This window comes from Macrobrachium rosenbergii, chromosome 59 (assembly GCF_040412425.1).
Source record: "Macrobrachium rosenbergii isolate ZJJX-2024 chromosome 59, ASM4041242v1, whole genome shotgun sequence".
NCBI lineage: Eukaryota > Metazoa > Arthropoda > Malacostraca > Decapoda > Palaemonidae > Macrobrachium > Macrobrachium rosenbergii.
The window spans coordinates 29,024,614-29,047,504 of record NC_089799.1 but is presented as its reverse complement, the minus strand read 5'-3'; the positions used below and the strand labels follow the sequence as shown (position 1 = coordinate 29,047,504).

Here is a 22,891-nt window from a genome sequence, read left to right as displayed (position 1 = left end):
CGATATCTCTGACACAAGGGGACGGGGGTGTGAGTTGGGGGTGGGGAGAGAAAGCCATCGTGAAATGAGCTGCTGTCAATTATCGGGGGACGATTAAAACGGATAGTCGAAGAGCTCAAGGGAACGAATTATAATATTAACAGTAAGTTGATATTCTCGGGGAGTTTTCATCTCCTTGGATTCTCGTGTTCATAAACAGAAGCTCGGATGGAGTGGGATGGGACGGAGGTTTGCTTAGGACATTGGGATCTTCGAAATGATCAAAGATAGATTGACAGATAGCTGAGCGGGATATATTATGAATATTAAATGGATTTATACTTTCCTAATGCTTACAGAGAGAGAGAGAGAGAGAGAGAGAGAGAGAGAGAGAGAGAGAGAGAGAGAGAGAGAGAGAGAGAGAGAGGAATTACCAAATGTACTTCTTGAAATAGCGTTAAAAAATTTATGGCAAGAATATGTTTGAAAAACATTTCAGTAACGTACTTTATATATAGTTCGCCATAATATATGTACTGTATTTAATATTCATTTCAGTTTTTTTTTTAACTTTACTGTAAACATCTACGCAATCTTAGACGTAAGTTACTGATATTTTGAATCATATCATGGATATATTTCTGAATCTGGAAGTCATAAAGGAAATGGTAAATAAATGGGGAGAGAGAGAGAGAGAGAGAGAGAGAGAGAGAGAGAGAGAGAGAGAGAGAGAGAGAGAGAGAGCCAGGGGATTAAACAGTAAATTCAGAACAATTCCGCTAATAAGACTAGAATCTTTGTCTATTAAACACACCAAGAAAAACAGAGAGGGGAGACTTTCCCCCTCATAGGGAAGCGAATATTTCAAGAGGGGAAAAGATGGGTTACTGGTCGAGGTGAGGGATGAGGAAAAGACAATTTTCCTTGAAAAAATAGTTCTTACTCTTTCTCATCGTTAACTGCAGTTAAAGGTCGGGTATTATTTTCGTGTCATCTAATTCTTTAGGTGTAAAATTACGCAAGAATTTCAAGTAACTATTTGCTTTACCATTAAATCGGATTTATTTTTTATTTATTTGGAGGCTACGTGATACGAATGTTTTTATGTCATCTCTTAACTCTTAAACTGTAGCAGAAAGACAGATAGATGCAACGAGAGAGAGAGAGAGAGAGAGAGAGAGAGAGAGAGAGAGAGAGAGAGAGAGAGAGAGAGAGAGAGATTCATTAGGCCGGGAGGACGACACAGCATTAGGCAGTAATTCCTTAAGGAAAAAATTAGTAAGCCAAAAATCCTTGTGTACTACACAAGTCGAGAGACAAAGTCTGAGGAGTTTCCCAACTTATGGAAACTCGTTATTTCAAGAGGGAAACGAACGAGGGGTTTCTTGTTAAGGTGAAGGATGTTGCAGAGGGGAGGAAACCTTCTTGCAAGGATGCTTTTTATTTTTACCTCCTCATCTTCAACCATGGCTGTGTTCGATATCTCTCCTGTTATTCAAAGTTCAATAATACTTTTTGCGATTTATTTTCTTAAGGATGGATATGCAATGAATTGCTTACGTTAAGGAGGTCATCCCGGATCTACGAGTATACAAAGGCTATGAAAATAACTCCCCTTTGAACTTTTTGTTTTTTGAATAAAAGTAATAAATTTTAATAATACTGTGAATTGAAAAAAACAACAACATTATTTTACCGAAAAACTAAACGTGAATATGTACAGTGTTGCACCATTTTATATGATTCCACTGATCTATATTTTCTCTAAATACTACCTGTTATGGGTCTAAAGGGCTAAATATGTTAATTGTATCTTAATACACTAGATAATATTCTTAGTGTCTAGAATTATTTATTCCAAAAGCTACAGGCTATCAACTACTGTCACTACTACCACAAAGCTACTAGTACTGACGGTACATGTCAATGGTGACTGTAGCTGTCGTCACAGCTACACTTGCAGTGGCAGCCTTGCAGACGAGAACCGAGTGCGCATGCGCGCGGGTCAGGGGACTCAAAACCAGCGTGTTGGTCACTATTCCCGTTGATTCCGCCGACCAGGAGTCGTCGATGACCGATTCTCCGAACCACCACGAGACTTTCGGCTGTGGACGACCTGGAAAAAAAGAAACACAGCGCTGAATGTGAATTCCATCTCTTGAAAAAAAAGAGAGATTACTATGTACCTCAAAAACATGAACAAAATTCACTGGATACTTCGAAGCGTTCAGAAATGTTAATAATTTGCAAACGAAATCCAAATGTACTAAACATTCTAGAAAACACACAATTAACAAAGCACAGTTCGGGGATACGAGATTATTGTACATCTGCCATAGCATAGTTTCTCCACTTGGTATTCCTCAGACTTCACTTTGATTTCGTTTACTTGAGTGATTATATATGGAAACTTCTGTAGAAACATACTTAGGTAAGTTCATGGTCTTGTAGCTTGTTCCTCATCAAATTATTTTCATAATTAACAGGATCTGGCATAATAATGAATACAATTAAGAGCGATATGTAAACACACACACACACATATATATATATCGTTTATTAGAAAATCAGTAACGGGAAAATCTCGAAAATCGTCAAAAATCATAAGAAAACCTTTTTTAACATTGAAAACGATTTGCATTATTATTGAGTTTACATAAAAAAACCCATTTTAATATTTCAATGTAACCCCGAACATAAGTCAGTAAGCCAGGAAATAATTTCTGATGAATATATTTGAAAAGCGTCGTAACCTCGAACGCCGTAAGTCGAACCGTCGTAAACCGGGGACTGCCTGTATATATAAATATAGATATATATATATATATATATATATATATATATATACATACAGTATATATGTCGTTTATTAGAAAACAGTCATCTGGATATACCATTTTCACATTTTCACCATTTTAATATTTCAATGTACCTTAAGGCAGCAAGCAAACACAAAACTGAAGTTGACAGGCAGCTCAGTCGTAAAAATAACCCAAGGCACAAGTAAAGGCGGAAGTCATAATACCGGAAGCAAGGACCAGAGGTGGTGGTCACAAGGAAAGGTCAAGATCACATGGACCAGTCCTTCAAAAACAAGGTCACAATCAAAGCCAACAAGACTGGTCAAAGTTAATGGTTACTGCAAGACAAGGTCAAGAATAGGAGCCCAACCCACAAACAAATTTAAAGGGTCAGAATTCATGGTCACATGCCAAGGTTAAGGGATAGGATAAGGGTTCGGAAGCAAAAGGTCCTAGTCCAAAGCCGAGGAGACAAGACGAAAAGTGCATAATTTTTAAGGGTTAATCAAAAGGGGGCGTAAAGTTATATCAAGATCTCCATGTTGCTCAAACCAAAGTGTGTTCCAAGGTATGAATTGATGTCTTTTAAAAAACGCTACAAAGATGTTCGTTGTTTTAGGAAAAAGATAATTAGGGTACCAACAAACAACAAACAATGAAAAATGAAGGGAATACCAAATATAAAAACATCAATAAAAACAATTCTGAATACAAAAAGACGTTCAACAATGACTGACCAAGAGGACTTGGAGACGAGCAAATAAAAAAAACGAGTAATGTAAGAGGTCAACGAAAATAACCTAAGTAACTGCACCGAACAAGACCTGAATTAACGAGGAGATAAAACTTACCTAAACGAACAAACGAATAAAAAAATGATGAAGGAAGGAAGAAACAACAGAAAAGTGGAAACAAGATTTAAATTATTGAGTGGTTTGATAAAAGACTTTGTAGCAAAGACCTAAGATAAAGATATGCAATACATCCATGTCACCAGATAACGTCCAGTAGTTAAAGAGACACGGATCAAAATACAAAAGAACGGAAATTTTTCTTTCAACCAAAAGTGAAATAAAGAAATATATATAGTTGTATCCTTAAAGTTTATGTACACATAAAAATTCTACAAGGGATCCCATCCATGAGTCTACGAATCAAATGGCGGAAGCCACAGAAAAAAAAATAACAATCTTTCTCTTCATAAGAAAAAACTGAAAATAAATGAAAAATAAAAACGTCAGCGCTATGTCCACCACGTATAATAAGGCACTGAATTACAACTCATAAATCAAGCGAGGTATGTTACGTCTTGCAACTTTAAAGTCTCTCTCTCTCTCTCTCTCTCTCTCTCTCTCTCTCTCTCTCTCTCTCTCTCTCTGTGCGTTCGCCTTCCCCACATTCCTGTCTGTTACTTCTCCTTGCCCGAGGGCCCCACGGGGGTGTGGGGAGGGTAAGAGGGAGTGGAAGGGTTGACAAAATCATTCTAAAGATAATCTGAAACCTTTAAAGTCCTTTGCCTTCTACTACTCTTATCAAGACTCTGGTCCTAGTATTTATTCTTGTTTCTTGTTGTTTAACATAACCAACTTATCTTTTGCTTAGTTGAGTGTAAATTTCGGCCATTATATTACCATCCCAAGGACACTTTTTAATTGCGTTTAAGTTAAAACACAGACGTATTCTATACAGTATACCGTATACCGTATATTCTACTGTATAAATGTGCCGTCGTATCTTTCACAATCTACTAATCACAATACTTATTTTCTGATACCATAACAGTTAGGTCATTAAACCAGAATTTGTTTATTTTGTCTGCAATCCTAAAGGTATGTATACTCTTCCAAAGTTAGTGATTCCTTCTGACATAAATACAAGTCTACTACACAGCATCTCCGAATACCTTAAGAAAATCATTGATACACAAGTTTCAACAAAATGAAAGTATTTCGGTATATTTACAACATGCACTATCATAAAACAATGAAATAAAAAGATTCCCAGATAATGTAAATATCACACTTAGACATAGAAAAAGATGCGGACACTTTTAGACAGCAAAAATCTAACGAAAAGTTTGACAGACAGGGCCAATTCATCCATAGCGGCCAGGTACGCGTGAAATGGCACAAAATGCAAAATCGGGCAAAACCTGTGATGTGACTCCAAAGCAATTGCATCCGCAATGGATTATGACGCAACGCGAAGGGCTGCATGCCCATAGTTATTGTCCCCTTCCGAATGACCTTGCACTGTAAGTGACAGTAAAAAAAATCCTACCTGAAAAAGGTCGATGAAAAGCACAGATTGAAAGCGGCGTCTCAAACAATGCAAATGGACAGAAGCTTATAGAAATGCTATTATTGTTGTCAGGTTTCACCGAGCACCATTTTCAAAATGACTGAAATATCATATTTTCAAAAACAGTCCATTTTACATTAACTTGCCACAGACTGGCACTAAAGGTGTATTTCACAAAAACTACCATTCCTAATTGTGTCTTGAGACAAAAATTCCATTTTTAGATGCTAAAATACTACTCTTTGGTAATGCCTCTTGTAGAGACAGTGTTGGTAACAAAATTTCAAGAATTTTCCGTTAATGAGCAGCCTTCCACAAAAATCTAACTGTAATAGCTTTTCAAAAGGTGCCCCAGGATAATAAAGTCAAGCCTCTATAGACCAAAAAGTCAAATAATTCAGAAAATAGACAAAAAGACAGAGTCTCCATGCTCTACTCCTGAATCAAAATTAGTCGTATCACTTTACTAATTTGGTACAAGGTTAACCTTCGATAAAATCAAATTAGACTCCGTTTCCAAAGGAGGTAATGCAAGTCTATTGCCCCTTCCCCAGCCCTGGCCATATTATTACACAGCTTGGCAAACTAAAGATGATTGTTAGGGGCGTTGTATAGAGATTACGTTCATTATCATTACAACGTAACATATGATTAATATGCTAATGCCGTTCCTACCATCAATCTGAAGCAAATTGCCATTTGTGTTAGGGCAAGCATATTAATAACAGAGTAAAGCTTGATCCTCTCTCTCTCTCTCTCTCACACACACAAAATATATACATACATACACATTCAAAGTTGATCTCTCGTTATTTTGTCTTAGTGGTATACATTTTGACACTGACAATATTTTGACAGTTTTTTTTTTTACATGGCTCTTGAATGAAAATTTGCTGTCATTAGGTCTGATATATTTTGAAAAACATGTCTGTGAGGGATTTTTGAAAGTGTTGTGTTTAAGCCTTTTCATAAAATATATATATATATATATATATATATATATATATATATATATATATATATATATATTTATATATATATATATATATATATATATTTCTTCGTTTTTAACGTGCATTTTTTCCCATTATTATACATGATGCCTTCTTTTGAAGGACTTGATTTGGCGGTGGAAATAGCCTCGATCGGCTGCCCTGCCTCATTAGACCCCGGTAGCGAATACATATTTCTCCCAGCAGCGAGGAGAACGATAGGTCTGACAGTTGAGGGGTGTCTGTTATGTTTTAGAAGGTGTTGGAGTGGCTTTGTTTATGTGTGTATTAGTCTGTAACACCCATTTATATCAGCAAACCTATGATTACATATAATATACACGGATGGCAAAGTGTCCATGACCGGTCGGCTGCGGGATTGAATCGCCATAGACTATATGAAGTCTGAGGTTGCTATATACCAATGATATCGATATATATATATATATATATATATATATATATATATATATATATATATATATATATATATATATAATATAATAACGGAATACGAAAAACTCATAACACATAGAAGGATTATCACTCACATTTTGGATACAGAGAGAGAGACAGAGACAGAAACAGAGACAGAGAATGCATTGATATGACCATAACAAAAAATAAACCGAAAAAAAGGCACATAAAAGAGGGCTGCACACGCATCAAGGCACAGACAGCCGAGATGAAAGCCACTGCAGAGAGAGGAGAGGAGGAGGAGGAGGAGAGTAACAGGCGGGGGGGAGAAAGCGAGACAGCGCCATTATCTTCCCATACCGAATAATTTCAAGCAGAAAACATTTCACCAAAAACATTTGGTGAAATGTTTTGACAGGTAAGGCACAATTCATCCATGGCGGCCAGGTACGCGTGAAATGGCACAAAATGCAAATTTGGACCAAATCTGTGATGGGCCTTCAAAGCAATTGCATCTGCAATGGATTATGACGCAACGTGAAAGGCCACATGCCCATAATATCAGCCCCCCGCCCTATGACCTAACACGGGATGTGTGACAGTTAAATAATGCTATTGGAATTCCGGGTGCAAAAACTCTATTGATAACAGCTTTCACAGATTTTCTTTTAATAAATGTTTCAAAAATACCCATTGATAAAATCATTTCGAAAAATACTCGTCCATGGCGGCGTTTAAACTGCCAATTGACAAAATGGTTTTAAAAATGGTACACGGATAAAACTAAAAGAAAATAAGTCGCTAATGACAGCGTTTATGAAAAGGCTCATACACAACACTTTCAAAAATCCCTCACAGATATGTTTTTCAAAATATATCAGACCTAATGACAGCAAATTTTCATTCAAGAGTCATGTAAAAAAAAAAAAACTGTCAAAATATGGTCAGTGTCAAAATGTATACCACTAAGAAAAATAACGAGAGATCAACTCTGAATTCACTCTGAGAACAGAATGAATTCAAACTGCAGAGACTAACTAAAACTAACTTGAAATGACGCTTCATAACCAAAGAGTTCCAGTTAAGTCTGTCAATCCCTCCTTCAATGCATATCGCAGCAAACTGAAGGTAACTGTTACAGTCGATGTATTCAGGCTACGTTCATTATCATTACAACGTAACGTATGATTAATATGCTAATGCCGTTCCCACATCAATCTGAAGCAAATTACCATTTACATAATTGTGTTGGGGAAAGCATATTCATAGCAGAAGGATATGGAGTCGCTCTCTCCTCCCTTTATAATATATATATATATATATATATATATATATATATATATATATATATATATATATATATATATATATATATATATATATATATATATATATATATATATATATATATATATATATATATACACAAACAGACCCACACAATATGAGTATATATCTTATATACATATATATATATAATATATATATATATATATATATATATATATATATATATATATATATATATATATATATATATATATATATATATATATATATATAGTTCTCCAAAGGACCTCTAACCAATTCCTCCAATCATCCCTGTCTCAGGCAGATCTTCCAGGACGATCCCAAGTTCCCTCACAGTTCTGATGCACGTTAAGTCTTGATTGTCCCACTCTACTAGAACCTTGAAGCGTCCATGAAAAATCCATTCAGTTCCCACTCTCTCTCTCTTCTCCACCTTTCCTGCTCATAGTAAAATCCTTCAGCACTGTAATATGAAGGGAAGATAATAAACTCACATGCAATGCAACATTTTTTACATTAAAATCGGTGAACAGGTGACCATCGACATTCATGTGGCACTTGCAACTTTGATGCACTTTTTAAATCAAGGAGGCACATTTTCCTGTAGGCTATAACTTAGAACCTCACTGTGGATCTGCTAACACTTTCAAATTTTTTTCCAGAATATATAAAAGGTCATGATACGATTTGGCAGAACTCAATACTTTGTTGAACCAAATCTCAAAACAAAAATTTGTCACTGCATCATTTATATTCTTGGCTCTAGCCTGTTCGTCTCTAAGTCTAGAGTTTTTTTTTATTTTATTAAAAAGGACTAAACAGAATAATTTTACCACTAATCTTGTAAGTGTCATACTTTTCCAGTGTTCACAGTTCCTTAAATCTCCTTTCCTTTAGTATTACATAAGCATTTCCAGTTTCAAATCACTGCTTATCTGCAAGAGTTCCATACACCTCGATATAGGTCCTTAAATGCTTGAGCCAGCAAGCATTTTTGCTGTTATTCCATCATGCCCAGGTGCTTTCTAGTTCTTGAGTTCTTCTTCCGGTTATTCGTGATCATTTTAAAGAACTCTCTTCGCCATTCTATTATGTTCATTTTCTGACGCGTTAGGGCTACCGTTGAGATCCAGCACTGGCATTACTTTCTTTCTCGTATTGAATCTTGCAATCTCTGATTACTGAGAGAGTTGTTCATGTTTCAGCACCCATCCCCTCTTCAAGAATTCCTTGGCAGGTTCATCCCTTCGTCTTCCAAATAATATCTATTGTCACATTCCACACAGCGTCTGATATCACCCTGTAGGCTCTGATGCTTTTTTTTAATAAGGCAATTTTCATTCCTATTTAACAAAATCGACTTTATGTTTCGCTTTCTCTCATTAGGTTCCAAGTCCCATCTCTTCTCCATTTTTCTTCTGATATTTCAGAAACATATTTTCTAACCTGCAGTTTATAATACGACTCATGTTTCATTAATATCATCAACTTAATCTGATTTTTTAATTGCAGTGAAACGAATCTGACTTTCAAGGTTAAACTTCTTGTGATTATCGGCTCAAGCAATTTCAATGTGTCAAAAAGAACATTTCCCCTCTCTGTACTCTCAGTTGCATCTTAATGTCTCAAAAAGCTACCCGATGGTTTTTTTTTCGACGTCACCACTCCTCTTTGTTCAGCTCATTTACTAAATTGTGTCGTTCCCTGATTATCAATATTACTGTGGTAGTTTTCATCAGGCGATGTCGAAGGACACTTACGTATATCCTTATATATAAAGTGTAACTCCAATGACCAAATTATTGGCCGAGCAAAGTATGACTATTGTTATTCCTTTTCCCAATACACTGTTTCCATACTTGGGTTTTTTCTAATTGCATACTGCAGAACTTGGTAAGAGCATCCTTCACTTCTTCAGTAGCAGCATTTACTCGTGCATAACATGCTCAGATGCTCATGTTTGTTCCTCTGCATTTTAATTTCGTCACGTCTTCACCTCATCAAAGTTCTTGAAGATTTGTATTCAACACTAAAGCAACAACATCCGCTCTTGTCTTTAATTCACTCCACATACAAATGTTGTATTTTCGTTTGCAGTAGTGATCATGTGCATTCCGCCCCATCTTGTTTCATTCAGCACCCCTAAGTCGATCTGAGATACTTATTCATGATCTCGCGCATCTGTTCTAAGGCGTTGTCATCCAATAATGTTCTAACATTCCCGTAAGCAATTCTGATACTCGTCTAAGTATCAATAAACCGGAAATCCTTCCTCCCATACGCCCACTCCCTCAGTGCCATTGTACTACGATTATTCATACTGGCTGGGTTGAAATCCTTTGAGGACTTGATAGCTCAGCACTTCAGCGCTTTTATATATATATATATATATATATATATATATATATATATATATATATATATATATATATATATATATATATATATGAGAGAGAGAGAGAGAGAGAGAGAGAGAGAGAGAGAGAGAGAGAGAGAGAGAGAGAGAGAGAGAGAGAGAGAATATCATCAACTAGCACGAGTAGAATCAGCGCTGGCAAAAGGGGAAATGGGAGCACAAAAAATAACCAAACAACCAGCCAAAATATAATTAAAACTAGCCAAAAGCGTCTTTGAGAGAGAGAGAGAGAGAGAGAGAGAGAGAGAGAGAGAGAGAGAGAGAGAGAGAGAGAGAGCAGATGGGGATATCAGGTTTGCTTTTAAAACTTCCAAGACTACCACACTGATGAGGGAGTCAACAAGAATAATGTGAAACTTCTTAAGAAAGGCAAATTGAATTTTCTTTAATAAACATCAGCTTGAAAGTCATAAGTTTATCAAATGTTACAACTTTCTTCCACGAACATAATCGTTTCAGTCATTTTTTCTATTGGCCTCACTAATATGCAGACTTATCTCCTTCAATGTGACTGCTTTACAAAAATATTTTTATCAATACTAATTTCTCAATCCTAATTCTACGAACATTATGGCAGGCAGTTAAGTCGTTGTTGTCCTATGAATATAATTTCTTCCCAACTTTCCTTTCACTTGTTTCAAGGAAATCCTAATAAAGAGTTTTCTGTCAAGGATGCAGACATTTTTTAAATCCTTTTTCATTAACATTATCATTTTGCCTTAGTTGTTCCAAAAAGTCTGTATTTTACAATATTGTTGCATCAATTCAAAAGATTAATTTCTTGAATCTTATGGAACTTCTCATGAACGTCTCCAGGTCACAGTCTTAGTTCTGGAAGATTATCATTTCACAGTCTACAGTCTTCTATACCATGAAAGGTAATGTTTTTTCATCATGTTCTAAGAATATCGCCCTTTCGCAGTTTCTACTTCATGTTTATCACAACTTCGTGATTCGAGTTAAGAGGAGATCGGTATTTTGCATTGCTTATTCAGTCATTATCACTATATAACCGTACTTCTTCTATTACCGTTAAAACTCTCCCATCCCTCTTTCATATCATAATTCACAAGCTTTGTTCTAATATTATTTCAAAGTCCTAATTCCCATTTATACTATGATTTCAATGACTTTTTAATGCCAATTTTACAGTGCTTGTTCCACGGCAATAATTATTTTTTTTAATAGTTATCTTTCTGTTCTTACTCAATGAATATCGCTGTTTTGTATTTTTGTTCAATGAATAATTCTTGTTAACAATACCTCTTCTCTCAAAGTCTGTATTGCACAATTAATGTTCTGTTAGCTCTCAATTTCACAGTCTTTGTTACATACACATCAATAGTTCGCATGGGTTAATCTTTAAATACTACTGCTTTTCAAATTTTTACTCTATAAACAGCATTATTTCTGCTTCTATTCCATACATATCCCGACTTCAGAGTCATTAATATAAGAAAAACACAATGTTGATGGTGTTTTCAATCGAAATCTGTAGTTTACGGGCGTTTTCTTAAATATTAGTATTAGAGAGTTTATTCTATGAATCCAACATTATTATAGACCTTCAATCAACAATAACATCTTTACACAGTCCGTGTTTCATAAATATTACTACTACGGATTCACTATTCCATATCACAGCTCAACATTCAGAGTTCCTAGCATTGTTTGAGTCACTTTTCCGTGGCTATCGCTAACTATAAGACTTTGTCAAACATCAGCAAATCCAAATCGTTGTTTCGAGAATATCCCAAAATTCAAAGACATTGTTTCAGGTATATCCCAATCTTGCATTCATTATTGTTTCACGCATAGCCCTACCCTGCATTCATTATCAAAAAAACAGCTACCACTCCAATTATGGTTTACTTAATCACAAAGATCACTAATTCCAAATCCTTGAACCTCACATCCAATATTCCAAGGCTGGCTACCAGAATTCTATTATACTAACAGCCTGCAATTACTGCACGAAATGAAAAGCCTATGCACACACACAATACTCACAGACATGGGGTGTATATATGAATGCGTAACTGCATTCATATTCTCTTTGCTGTCTAGCTGAGTGAGATGGGGACACCGGAGTAAAGGCAAAGGAAGGAAAATAAAGCACAGTACAAGCGGAGAGAGAGAGAGAGAGAGAGAGAGAGAGAGAGAGAGAGAGAGAGAGAGAGAGAGAGAGAGAGAGAGAGAGAGAGAGAGAGAGCAAAGCACTTGACCTTCTAGGACCTTCAATTTATTATTTTTAATACACACACACACACGTGTGTGTATATATGTCAAGGTTGTCATCGAAATCTTATCTTGTGTGTATATTATATATATATATATATATATATATATATATATATATATATATATATATATATATATATATATACTGTATAAACAGTATATGTATATATATATATATATATATATATATATATATATATATATATATATATATATATATATATTATGTATATATAAAATCAAATCAAATGCAAGCTTTGATAGCTGCCTTAACACCCTGAAATAAATGAAATATAGCAAAACAAAACAAAAATAAAATGTATTTTTAATATACAGTTCACACGTGAAATGAAATACGAACCTAAAATGAAATCTCGAGCATAATTTCCCCATTCAAAGATACCCACGTACAATTTATTTTATATACCCCCATAACCACGCCGAACCTCCTTTTATGATTTTTTTATGCTTTTCTCAAGGCAACGGTGGTTTCAGGTGTGAATCTGTTCCCCACAGTATTGAATACTGTCACGCAAAAGATCTTCTTACACACCTTGAATACTCCCATCCATTCCTTTCATTCTACATGTAAGGATCTTTCCTAGACAGTGATTCTTTTTCTCCCTTCCACACACAAGGACCTTTCCTAGACAATGATTCTTTTTCTTACCTTCCACACATAAGGACCTTTCCTAGGCAATGATTCTTTTTCTTACCTTCCACACACAAGGACCTTTCCTAGGCAATGATTCTTTCTTACCTTCCACACATAAGGACCTTTCCTAGACAATGATCTTTCTATATATTCCATACAAACGAGTACTTCCGAAATAACTATATTTCCTTTGACAGCAGAAACCATTCCTATACATTTCACTGCTGCACGAGGAAAAATTTCCATGCAAATTCCCATACCCATACAACAAAGACCCTTCTCGTATAACCCTCTTCCCCATACAATGAGGATCGTCCCCATTTAACTCTTCCTAACTCCCCCATTCACTCCCCATAAATTAATTTGAGGTGTAAATGGGGATCCTATGTTGGCGACATTGAGTTTGTTTAACTATTCAAAGTGTCACTAGAGATCATCAGATTAGCAGGATAGGGATGAAGGTTAAACAAAAGGGGGATGGAGGGAGGAAATCAGAGAGAGAGAGAGAGAGAGAGAGAGAGAGAGAGAGAGAGAGAGAGAGAGAGAGAGAGAGAGAGAGAGTAATGAAATGACAATTTAAAAATTCAATTTTACTCAGAAATTAAGCAAATTGACTCGCAGAGATAGTTGTTAACCAACTGAGAGAGAGAGAGAGAGAGAGAGAGAGAAGAGAGAGAGAGAGAGAGAGAGAGAGAGAGAGAGAGAGAGTAATGAAATGACAATTTAAAAATTCAATTTTACTCAGAAATTAAGCAAATTGCAGAGATAGTTGTTAACCAACTGAGAGAGAGAGAGAGAGAGAGAGAGAGAGAGAGAGAGAGAGAGAGAGAGAGAGTAAGTAATGAAATGACAATTTAAAAATTCAATTTTACTCAGAAATTAAGCAAATTGACTGCAGAGATAGTTGTTAACCAACTGAGAGAGAGAGAGAGAGAGAGAGAGAGAGAGAGTGTGCTCATTCATTTTTAACGCAGAGGTAAAAATTTGCCCCTCAAATTTTAACAACCTAAAATGTTACATTTATTCGGCAACGGAAGTTAAGAGAGAGAGAGAGAGAGAGAGAGAGAGAGAGAGAGAGAGAGAGAGAGAGAGAGAGAGAGAGAGAGAGAGAGAAAGAGAAATGAAAATAACTTGAAGCAATTCGAGGCATACAATCAAAATAAATCATACAGAGAAGCAAAATCTAACCTTGTCATATACATTGCGGAAACGCTTTATCAATATTTCTAATGTATATTAAGAGAAAAAGAAAGATGAAAAATTACCAGAAAACAAGGAAAAGTAAAGATCGATATAAACACGGAAGAAAAGAAACAGACGACATGAAGAACAAGCAAACATCATAAAAAACGGAGATGGAGTAAACCAGATTATATTAACAACTATTTAAATTTTAAGTTGTGATAAGAAATAAGTAATTTCTAAATGGTTTCAGTCTGAGACAGCGGCTAAGTAAGTTTTTAATTCACCTTTATCGAACTAAAGCAAAGTCCAGCAGCTAGGTCACTGAAGCATCATAAAATGAAATTACTGTCAGTAATTCAAAGAGAAGAAAAGATGTTTACTTTTACCTATCTAAAGAGTTCAAGAAAACAAACACCAGTTCTCTCACTCAGGATACTTTCGCCTTCTCTGTCAATAAATCTGTCAGTTAATGATTCTCTCTCTCTCTCTCTCTCTCTCTCTCTCTCTCTCTCTCTCTCCATGCGCGAAGGTTTTTCATACAATCAAAAAGACATTTACAGAGGCAAACGCAATTACAAGTCGCGCCTCAATTCACAGAGAAAGAAAGCTTTTTTAACGAGACAACCGAGAGATGAAAACGAGAAAGCAATAAGGGCCATAAATCCATGGAAATCAAAGGGTATTATGGATCTTATGCTCTCGCAAGAGCTTTTCTCCTCCTAACGGCCTGGGGCAAACGTAAATTTTCCCAGCGTCGGTTTAATAAGCGTTTCAGGGAAGAGAGAGAGAGAGAGAGAGAGAGAGAGAGAGAGAGAGAGAGAGAGAGAGAGAGAGAGAGAGAGAGAGAGATTCATTAATTAATAGTTTCACTGACAGAGGAAAACTGCTTTCCATCAAATGTCATCAAAGTCGAAAGTAAGCAAAACAGAGAGAGAGAGAGAGAGAGAGAGATTATCAACGACTGAAATCAATAACGTGTAAATTTCATAAATACCTTCAGAGAGCTAATGGCCCTACGACCTAAGTACTGAGTCACGTGAAAATGAAAAGAGGTATTTCAAATTGCGTCTCTCTCTCTCTCTCTCTCTCTCTCTCTCTCTCTCTCTCTCTCTCATTACTTGTAAAGATAAAACTTTTTAAACTCTACATTCTTCAATTTATATACGACTCTCTCTCTCTCTCTCTCTCTCTCTCTCTCTCTCTCTCTCTCCCTTTAATAAGAGACAGATTCGGAATGGAAACGGGACTTGGATGTCCTTAACCTGAACGAGTTAAAATGGCTGGGTTTCAAGGGTACTTTATTTCTTGGATAAGAGATATTGGGAATTACCCGCATACGGCTGATAAAAATGGACCGATAGTTTGAGCACTTAAACTGTCTCTTCATTAATTAATATTGGTTAGTGATCAAATGGAATTTTTAAAAACAATCTTCAATAAAAAAAAGGCAGTGATGAAAAGGTTATGTGATTGACCGACTGATTTGCATCATGCTTGCGTTATAACAAAAAGGCCTTCGGAGGCGAAACCTATACGACGGTGAATATTGGATGATAGAAAATACGTTTTGAAATATGAGAAGGATAAATAAATCATTGTTGTTGCTCGATCTAATAAACTTTTGAAATGTAAACATTTATTCAGTGTTACTGACAGATGCCCAGAGTACTTAAAGAGGCATCTATGTTGTAAAAGATATAGAAATCGATGAAACAACCCTTAAGTATCAGGAGAAAATGGCATTAGTATTCCAAAGCGTATCTCGATGAGCATCTATCTAATATTAAATTGCAACTGAAAAGAAGAAGAAGAAGTATATATATATATATATATATATATATATATATATATATATATATATATATATATATATATATATATAGAGAGAGAGAGAGAGAGAGAGAGAGAGAGAGAGAGAGAGAGAGAGAGAGAGAGAGAGAGAGAGAGAGGAAGGGATACTCTGCACAGCAATCACAAGCGTAAGTTTAGCGAAGCTGCAGACCATTCGGATATCAGAAACAGATGGAAAGGGCATATTGGAAGAAAGTCAGTAAGAAAGTAACCTCCGTCCTCGCGAGAGAGAGAGAGAGAGAGAGAGAGAGAGAGAGAGAGAGAGAGAGAGAGAGAGAGAGAGAAGAATAATGAAGACCATTTCGAAACGACAGGAAAATGATGAAGGCCAACTTAAGTCGCTTTACTCGCCCCAGCAGTTCATACTGTGAAACAAACTGCGAGCGGGCGGGGAGAAAAACATTCCGGCGTTATTACCAAAGCAAAGGCTATTGACTGATCGCTTAAAAGGCTCCCGGCCGTGACGACGACTGATGAATAGTTGCGAACATTCTGTTCGGGAAGCGGCTGTAGCTCATGTGCAGGCCGTAATGGCGTTTTGCACTGACCGGGGACACATTAAAGAAACAATAATATAGTAATATTGTATATAAGCATATTTACAAACACACAAATAAATGCAAGTGTTTTATATATATATATATATATATATATATATATATATATATATATATATACACTGTATATATATATACAGTATATATATACAGACACACACATTATATTATATATATATATATATATATATATATATATATATATATATATATATATATATATATATATATATATATATATATATATATTGTATATATTATGACAAACTCACTTAGAAGGCAGGTTTGGAATTTGCCCGGCAATGTATTGAAGAAAAACGAGTACCAAGTTGAATAAACGTCCAATAATCCATGCGGTATTTTATCTACAAACATTATGTCAGGCTGAACTTGCATACAAACTATCAGCCGTTCAATTCCAACGCTGTACCAGCACGAGCGTAAACTGTTAAGTGTTTTCCCTTCCATTGTGTCGAAATGCGAAGTGCAACAAGTAGCCCTTCCATCTCATTGTGCCATATTTCACGAATCAACCGAACACGATTCGATTTTATGGCGCTTCTAGGCAAATTACCCATACTCTATCTCTTCAGCCTGAATGGCCTTTCCATCAAAAAATAAAAAATTTTTGTATCCCACGATAAATGCCGTGGGATGTCAAGGGACTTTGTTGATTGTAAACTGCTGTAATAATCCTAGATTATCTATCCGTAAACCTACCCTTTAAACAGCTAACTCGTCAACGTGGTAAACTCACCAAATTTCCTTAATAAGCTATTTCGTAACCACTGAATGTAAAGTTGAATATCATATTCGGTTTGGTCATGTTACTTTATGTTGACATTTAAACGAGATTACCTATCCATCAGATGATAGACATATGTCCATCAAGTTTATCTACGCACGCGTTCTGACGATTGCGGAAGATGACTTAAAGGAGAAAAAATAAACAAACTCACAAAGACTAGGCCCTGAGTGAGTCTGGCATCGAGCGAATTTCACACTGCTAGTTTCAGACACCAATTCGCCAGTTTGTGGTGCCATATTGGTTAATTTACATAAAGTTTACTCAGATGCAATTCATATTCCAAACCTGCAAGCGTCATAGGGCAAGTGGATGAATAATAAAATATTTATTATTATTATTATTATTATTATTATTATTATTATTATTATTATTATTATTTCAGTAGATGAAACCTATTCACATGGAACTAGCATCCAGGGGCCACTGGCCTGAAATTCAAGCTTCCAAAGAATGTTAGTTTCAACCTCCAACCGCAGACCCCACACTGCAGCAGTAACTGATCATGATACAGAGCCAGCGATTTTTCATCGCCGTGGGGGAGACACGAACCCGCGACATCTGAGTGGCATCCACGACACTAACCACTATACCAGCGGACCAGCTAACGATAAAACCATTACAGGTGCGGCTTGAAGGACGTGGAAGTTCTTTGAAACTGAGGCTATTCAAAATCAGAATAAAGATAGTAAATATGGCTGTGACTGTCGTCTTATCTTTCACTGAAGCCCCTCCCAACTGCACTTTACATTAATTTTCAATTCTCGATGAACAGTAATTTTTGTAAACCCAAAATTATATATAAAAAATAAATATTGGATATGAAAAAAATTATTTTTAAAGCAAAACTGAACTACAATATCAATCTTTCCCTATATCTGTGTAAAATAGTAAAAACCGTTTTAAGTCAAACCTCTAATTTAGCTGAAAGCATAAAATCAACAGCTTTGCCATAATTAATGACAGGCTGTCAAATATCATGTTTTCATGGCAGTAACATTCATTTCGGAAAGTGTAATCATATCATTAATCCTATTTTTATACCTCGACAATCAAAAGTGAAGATTTTGGAAGTATTTACAATTATCAAACATTATTAACTTACAGTAGATTTTCCAAAGGAAGTTATCAAGTATTATGGATGTATTTTGACGAGCAAAAAACTACCAAGTATAAAATAATAAACTTCGGCGGAAATATTTGTATAAGTCAGAGCAATAAATATTAAATATATATATATATATATATATATATATATATATATATATATACATATATTATATATATAATATAATATACACACATTTATACATACATATATGTATATATAAATATACACATATAAATATTTATACATAATATAATATATATAAAAGTTAATGTCTGTATATTTGTTTGTCCACTATAGAAATCTGAACCGTCTGATAGACCCAAACAAAATTTAGCAAACGGCCTCCTAAGTCACCCCAGAAAAATTTATAACTCAAAATCAAATCCCTACCCCGTGACACACATACAAACAACAAAACAAATGAAATTTTCGTTTTTAGTCCACCTTTTCTTCAGTAACGTTATAGGAGTCACAAGTAGCTTGGGTGGTAAGCTCCAACTTTACAGTTGGTGACGTCATTAAGCTCCTCCCACTGCAAACCCTCAGACGTATGGTAGCCCGAGAAATGCGAATTTCCTCATTGATTAGTCAGTTTCTTCCACGTTTTTACCTTCTGAATTCGCTATAGCGACTGCTTCGTGACGTTACCGTGACGTACTTCGTTATACTACATATTTCTTTATAAAGCCGGTTTAACTGAGGTCAGGAATAATCGAAATACCTTGGACACTCCAGTGGTTGACAGTTGGTTTTAATTATCGTGCAAATCGGCAAAACACTTCACTGCATACGGAAGATGAGTTTCTTTTCACGTTGCTTGGTACTGATTACCTGGAAGATAATGACTGAAAATTCTAGATTAAAACTTTACAAGAATGTAGATCATTATATTTGGAAATCTCCGAAAGGCACTTGCAGAATTTACGCGTATGGAGCGTAAATGCATACGGTGCAAAATAGGTATTAAATTACGAAATGACAATTACTGCACTTCGAGGAACATCGAAGTGCTCACAGCTTACACAACATGTCAATTTCGTACATTTTGCTGATGTCATATAGAGAATTCAGAAATGTAGAGATGATATTAAACTAGCAAATACTTCAGAAATACCAAAGGAACATCATTAGCGATTTAAATCCTAAAGACAAATTCAGACCCATACGTTAAAAAGACCGATTATATACTAAAACGAGGGTTACGAGATGGCATATGCTGAATATTTCTCCGATAATCTGAATAGAGTATGATCTGCAGGCTAAATGGAAAATGGAGCCATAACATGAAAGAATAAAAGCAAGATGAATGTAAATTACTTTCTTTGGGGTAAAAGTGGCGTATGAGGTTGGTAATTATATTTAGATAAGTGAGGTTTCTTCTTCTTCTTTTAACGTGCGTGTTTTCCCATTCGTGTGGGCCAAGCACGATGCCTTCTCTTGAAGGACTTTGATTTGGCTTTGGGATTGACTGTAGTCTCGAGGTTTCTGTACAGATGCTAATGTACCACTTTCATTAAAACTGTACATACATTTTTGTTATAAATATATACATTTAGTTTTCCCGGGGAGCGACGGGTTGGTCAGCTAATATATATATATATATATATATATATATATATATATATATATATATATATATATATATATATATATATATATATATATATTTATATATATATACACACACATTATATGTATACATATATGTATATATATATAATGGTTTCTGCAATATTCATCAAGTCAAAATGCATATATTATAAAAAAAGAAGACGTAAAGAAAGCTCTTAACAGAAAGACGAAAAACAAATTCAGAGAAAACAATACCTTAAGAAAAAGGCCACAACAGATGGCAAATACTTACATATGACCATTACGGAGGAGGGCTGAGCAGAAGTAATAAACCACTGAGAAACAAAGGACGGACATCTGTCGAAAAATAAAGTCAAACAAAGAACACGAGTCTTCGACACAGACTGCCGGGAGCCCAAACATCCACGGCGAAGTTCTTTTCTAAAAATATCGGATAACAACCTAAATAAACACAATTCCAATGCCTCACTACAAACAAGACAATGCACAGAGAGAGAGAGAGAGAGAGAGAGAGAGAGAGAGAGAGAGAGAGAGAGAGAGAGGGGGGGGCGGGGTTAGGCAGGGAGTAATTCTTTCACAAGAAAGACCCTCAGGAGAAGGGCGTTATACGGAAAAAAGAGAGGAAGAGAAAAAGTAACAGAAAAGAAAGGCAGAGATATATTACAAAGAAAATGACATCTCTCGTATATATTTAAGATAGAGCAAAAAACATAAAACCAGTACTTTCTCATGATCGGGGAGGGAGGGCAAACGTATTACAAAAGAACTGTCACAGAATTATGTTTTAGACACACACACACACACACACACACACACACACACACAGAGAGAGAGAGAGAGAGAGAGAGAGAGAGAGAGAGAGAGAGAGAGAGAGAGAGAGAGAGAGAGAGAGATTATTCCACAAGCAAGAAAACCGTGAGACAGGCTTATTAAAGATATACAAAAACATAACAAACAAGAAAGAATAAACATAATACAGCAACATTAAAGTGGAGAGAGAGAGAGAGAGAGAGAGAGAGAGAGAGAGAGAGAGAGAGAGAGAGAGAGAGAGAGAGACGTTTTATGTCACAAACATAAAACCCATGTTTTAAAACGAACGAATGAAGACAAACCTAACATGTCAAACTGACATGAAATCACTTGAGAGAGAGAGAGAGAGAGAGAGAGAGAGAGAGAGAGAGAGAGAGAGAGAGTAGTATAATCTTAACAAACGCACTTAGCATAAAAAGCTGGAAAGTCCATTTAAACCCTGGAAAACCATTTGCTCTTGGAGCCAACCGACGCGTTTGAACAAAATCTCCGGCAAAGTCTCTCTGGCTTTGACAAAGCAAATGCACACCATTACTCCGTTTCTCTGATCCATGCAAAGCGCTTCAGAACGCTCTCCCTTCACCCCCTTCCTCCCTCCCTACCCCTTCTCACACCGCCGCCATCCCCCCTCCCTTCCCGAACGATTAAAGCACCTCCTTCCCAACATCCGTACCTCACCCACACCTCACCTCATTTCAGTTTTCCAATTCCCCACCCCCTCTTCCCCCAATACTCTCACATCGCCCTCCCCCTTCCCCTTACCCATTCTTATCCTTTACATCCCCCTTCCCCTGCCGTTTCTACTCTTATTCTCTATACCCTTTTCCGGCATTCCCTTCCACCGATGCTATAACCCCTTCCCATCACCTCCGCCAGTTGTAAATTCATGGGAGAGATGTTGGCGAACCGAGTGTAACGGCTCGGTTGAAATAAACGACATCTGGTTTCGAATAACACACTTAATCATGGCGAGAGAGAGAGAGAGAGAGAGAGAGAGAGAGAGAGAGACTTACTACATGCTCTACATCCACTGACAAAAGCACTGAGAGAGAGGGAGAGAGAGTTCACATTTCCACTTTTTAATATGACTTTAAATCGTTAGTGTGCAATAACTCAAAGTTTGGGAAATATTTCATATATACTTTATAAGTCGATATTAAATCAATGGCTCAGTTGTAACCAATTACATCTGGTTTCGAATAACACACCAATCATGATGAGAGAGAGAGAGAGAGAGAGAGAGAGAGAGAGAGAGAGAGAGAGAGAGAGAGAGACTACTAATAGGAAAAAAATGCTCCCGGTCCAATTTAGTACCACATGCACACAATGGATCTGTCTTAGCTATCAGCGTATACACATAAACTCAGATCCACAAATACTGGTGAATGTTTACGGAAGAATTTCTTCTCAGACATACATTGTTAACTGCGACAGCAAAGTCAGTACTTATTAGTGTCTTCCTGACGGCTTCAATATGCCTCATACCTTTCTTGTCATGTCGTGCTACCAGTAATGACACATGAAGTAACAAGGGCAGAATCGTTTTTGATGTAAACAGATTTTTTCTTTAACTTCAGAAATTTGTTCTATTCACTTTTAACCACGTAAACCTTAATACTTTCCATTTCGTAAATAAATTGACCAATTACAGAGTTCTCCTGACAGGAGTGTCGAAAGTTTCCCGTACGCAGGGCTTATAACGGTTGTACACTATGTTATGTGTGTACAGTGAGGTAAAACTCAAAACCATTGTTTATAACAGTACTTAAAAGGATTAATTTTTACGGCGACATCTGACTGCTTTTATTGAACTCTGGCATTAAGATGCAAAAGAACACCAGAAAATGTGCCCGTATGACAGTACCT

The 22,891-nt window shown here is 36.0% G+C and overlaps 1 protein-coding gene across 13 annotated transcripts in view; it reads right to left on the bottom strand.

Annotated features, from left to right (window-relative positions):
• Positions 1-22,891, bottom strand: part of LOC136837493 (uncharacterized) — a 1,465,013-nt gene that overhangs the window by 229,734 nt on the left and 1,212,388 nt on the right. For all 13 annotated transcript variants that reach the window (XM_067102285.1, XM_067102289.1, XM_067102292.1 and 10 more), the window contains one exon: positions 1,895-2,095. In XM_067102285.1, the coding sequence (XP_066958386.1) occupies positions 1,895-2,095 (201 nt within the window). The remainder of the gene's footprint in view (positions 1-1,894; positions 2,096-22,891) is intronic.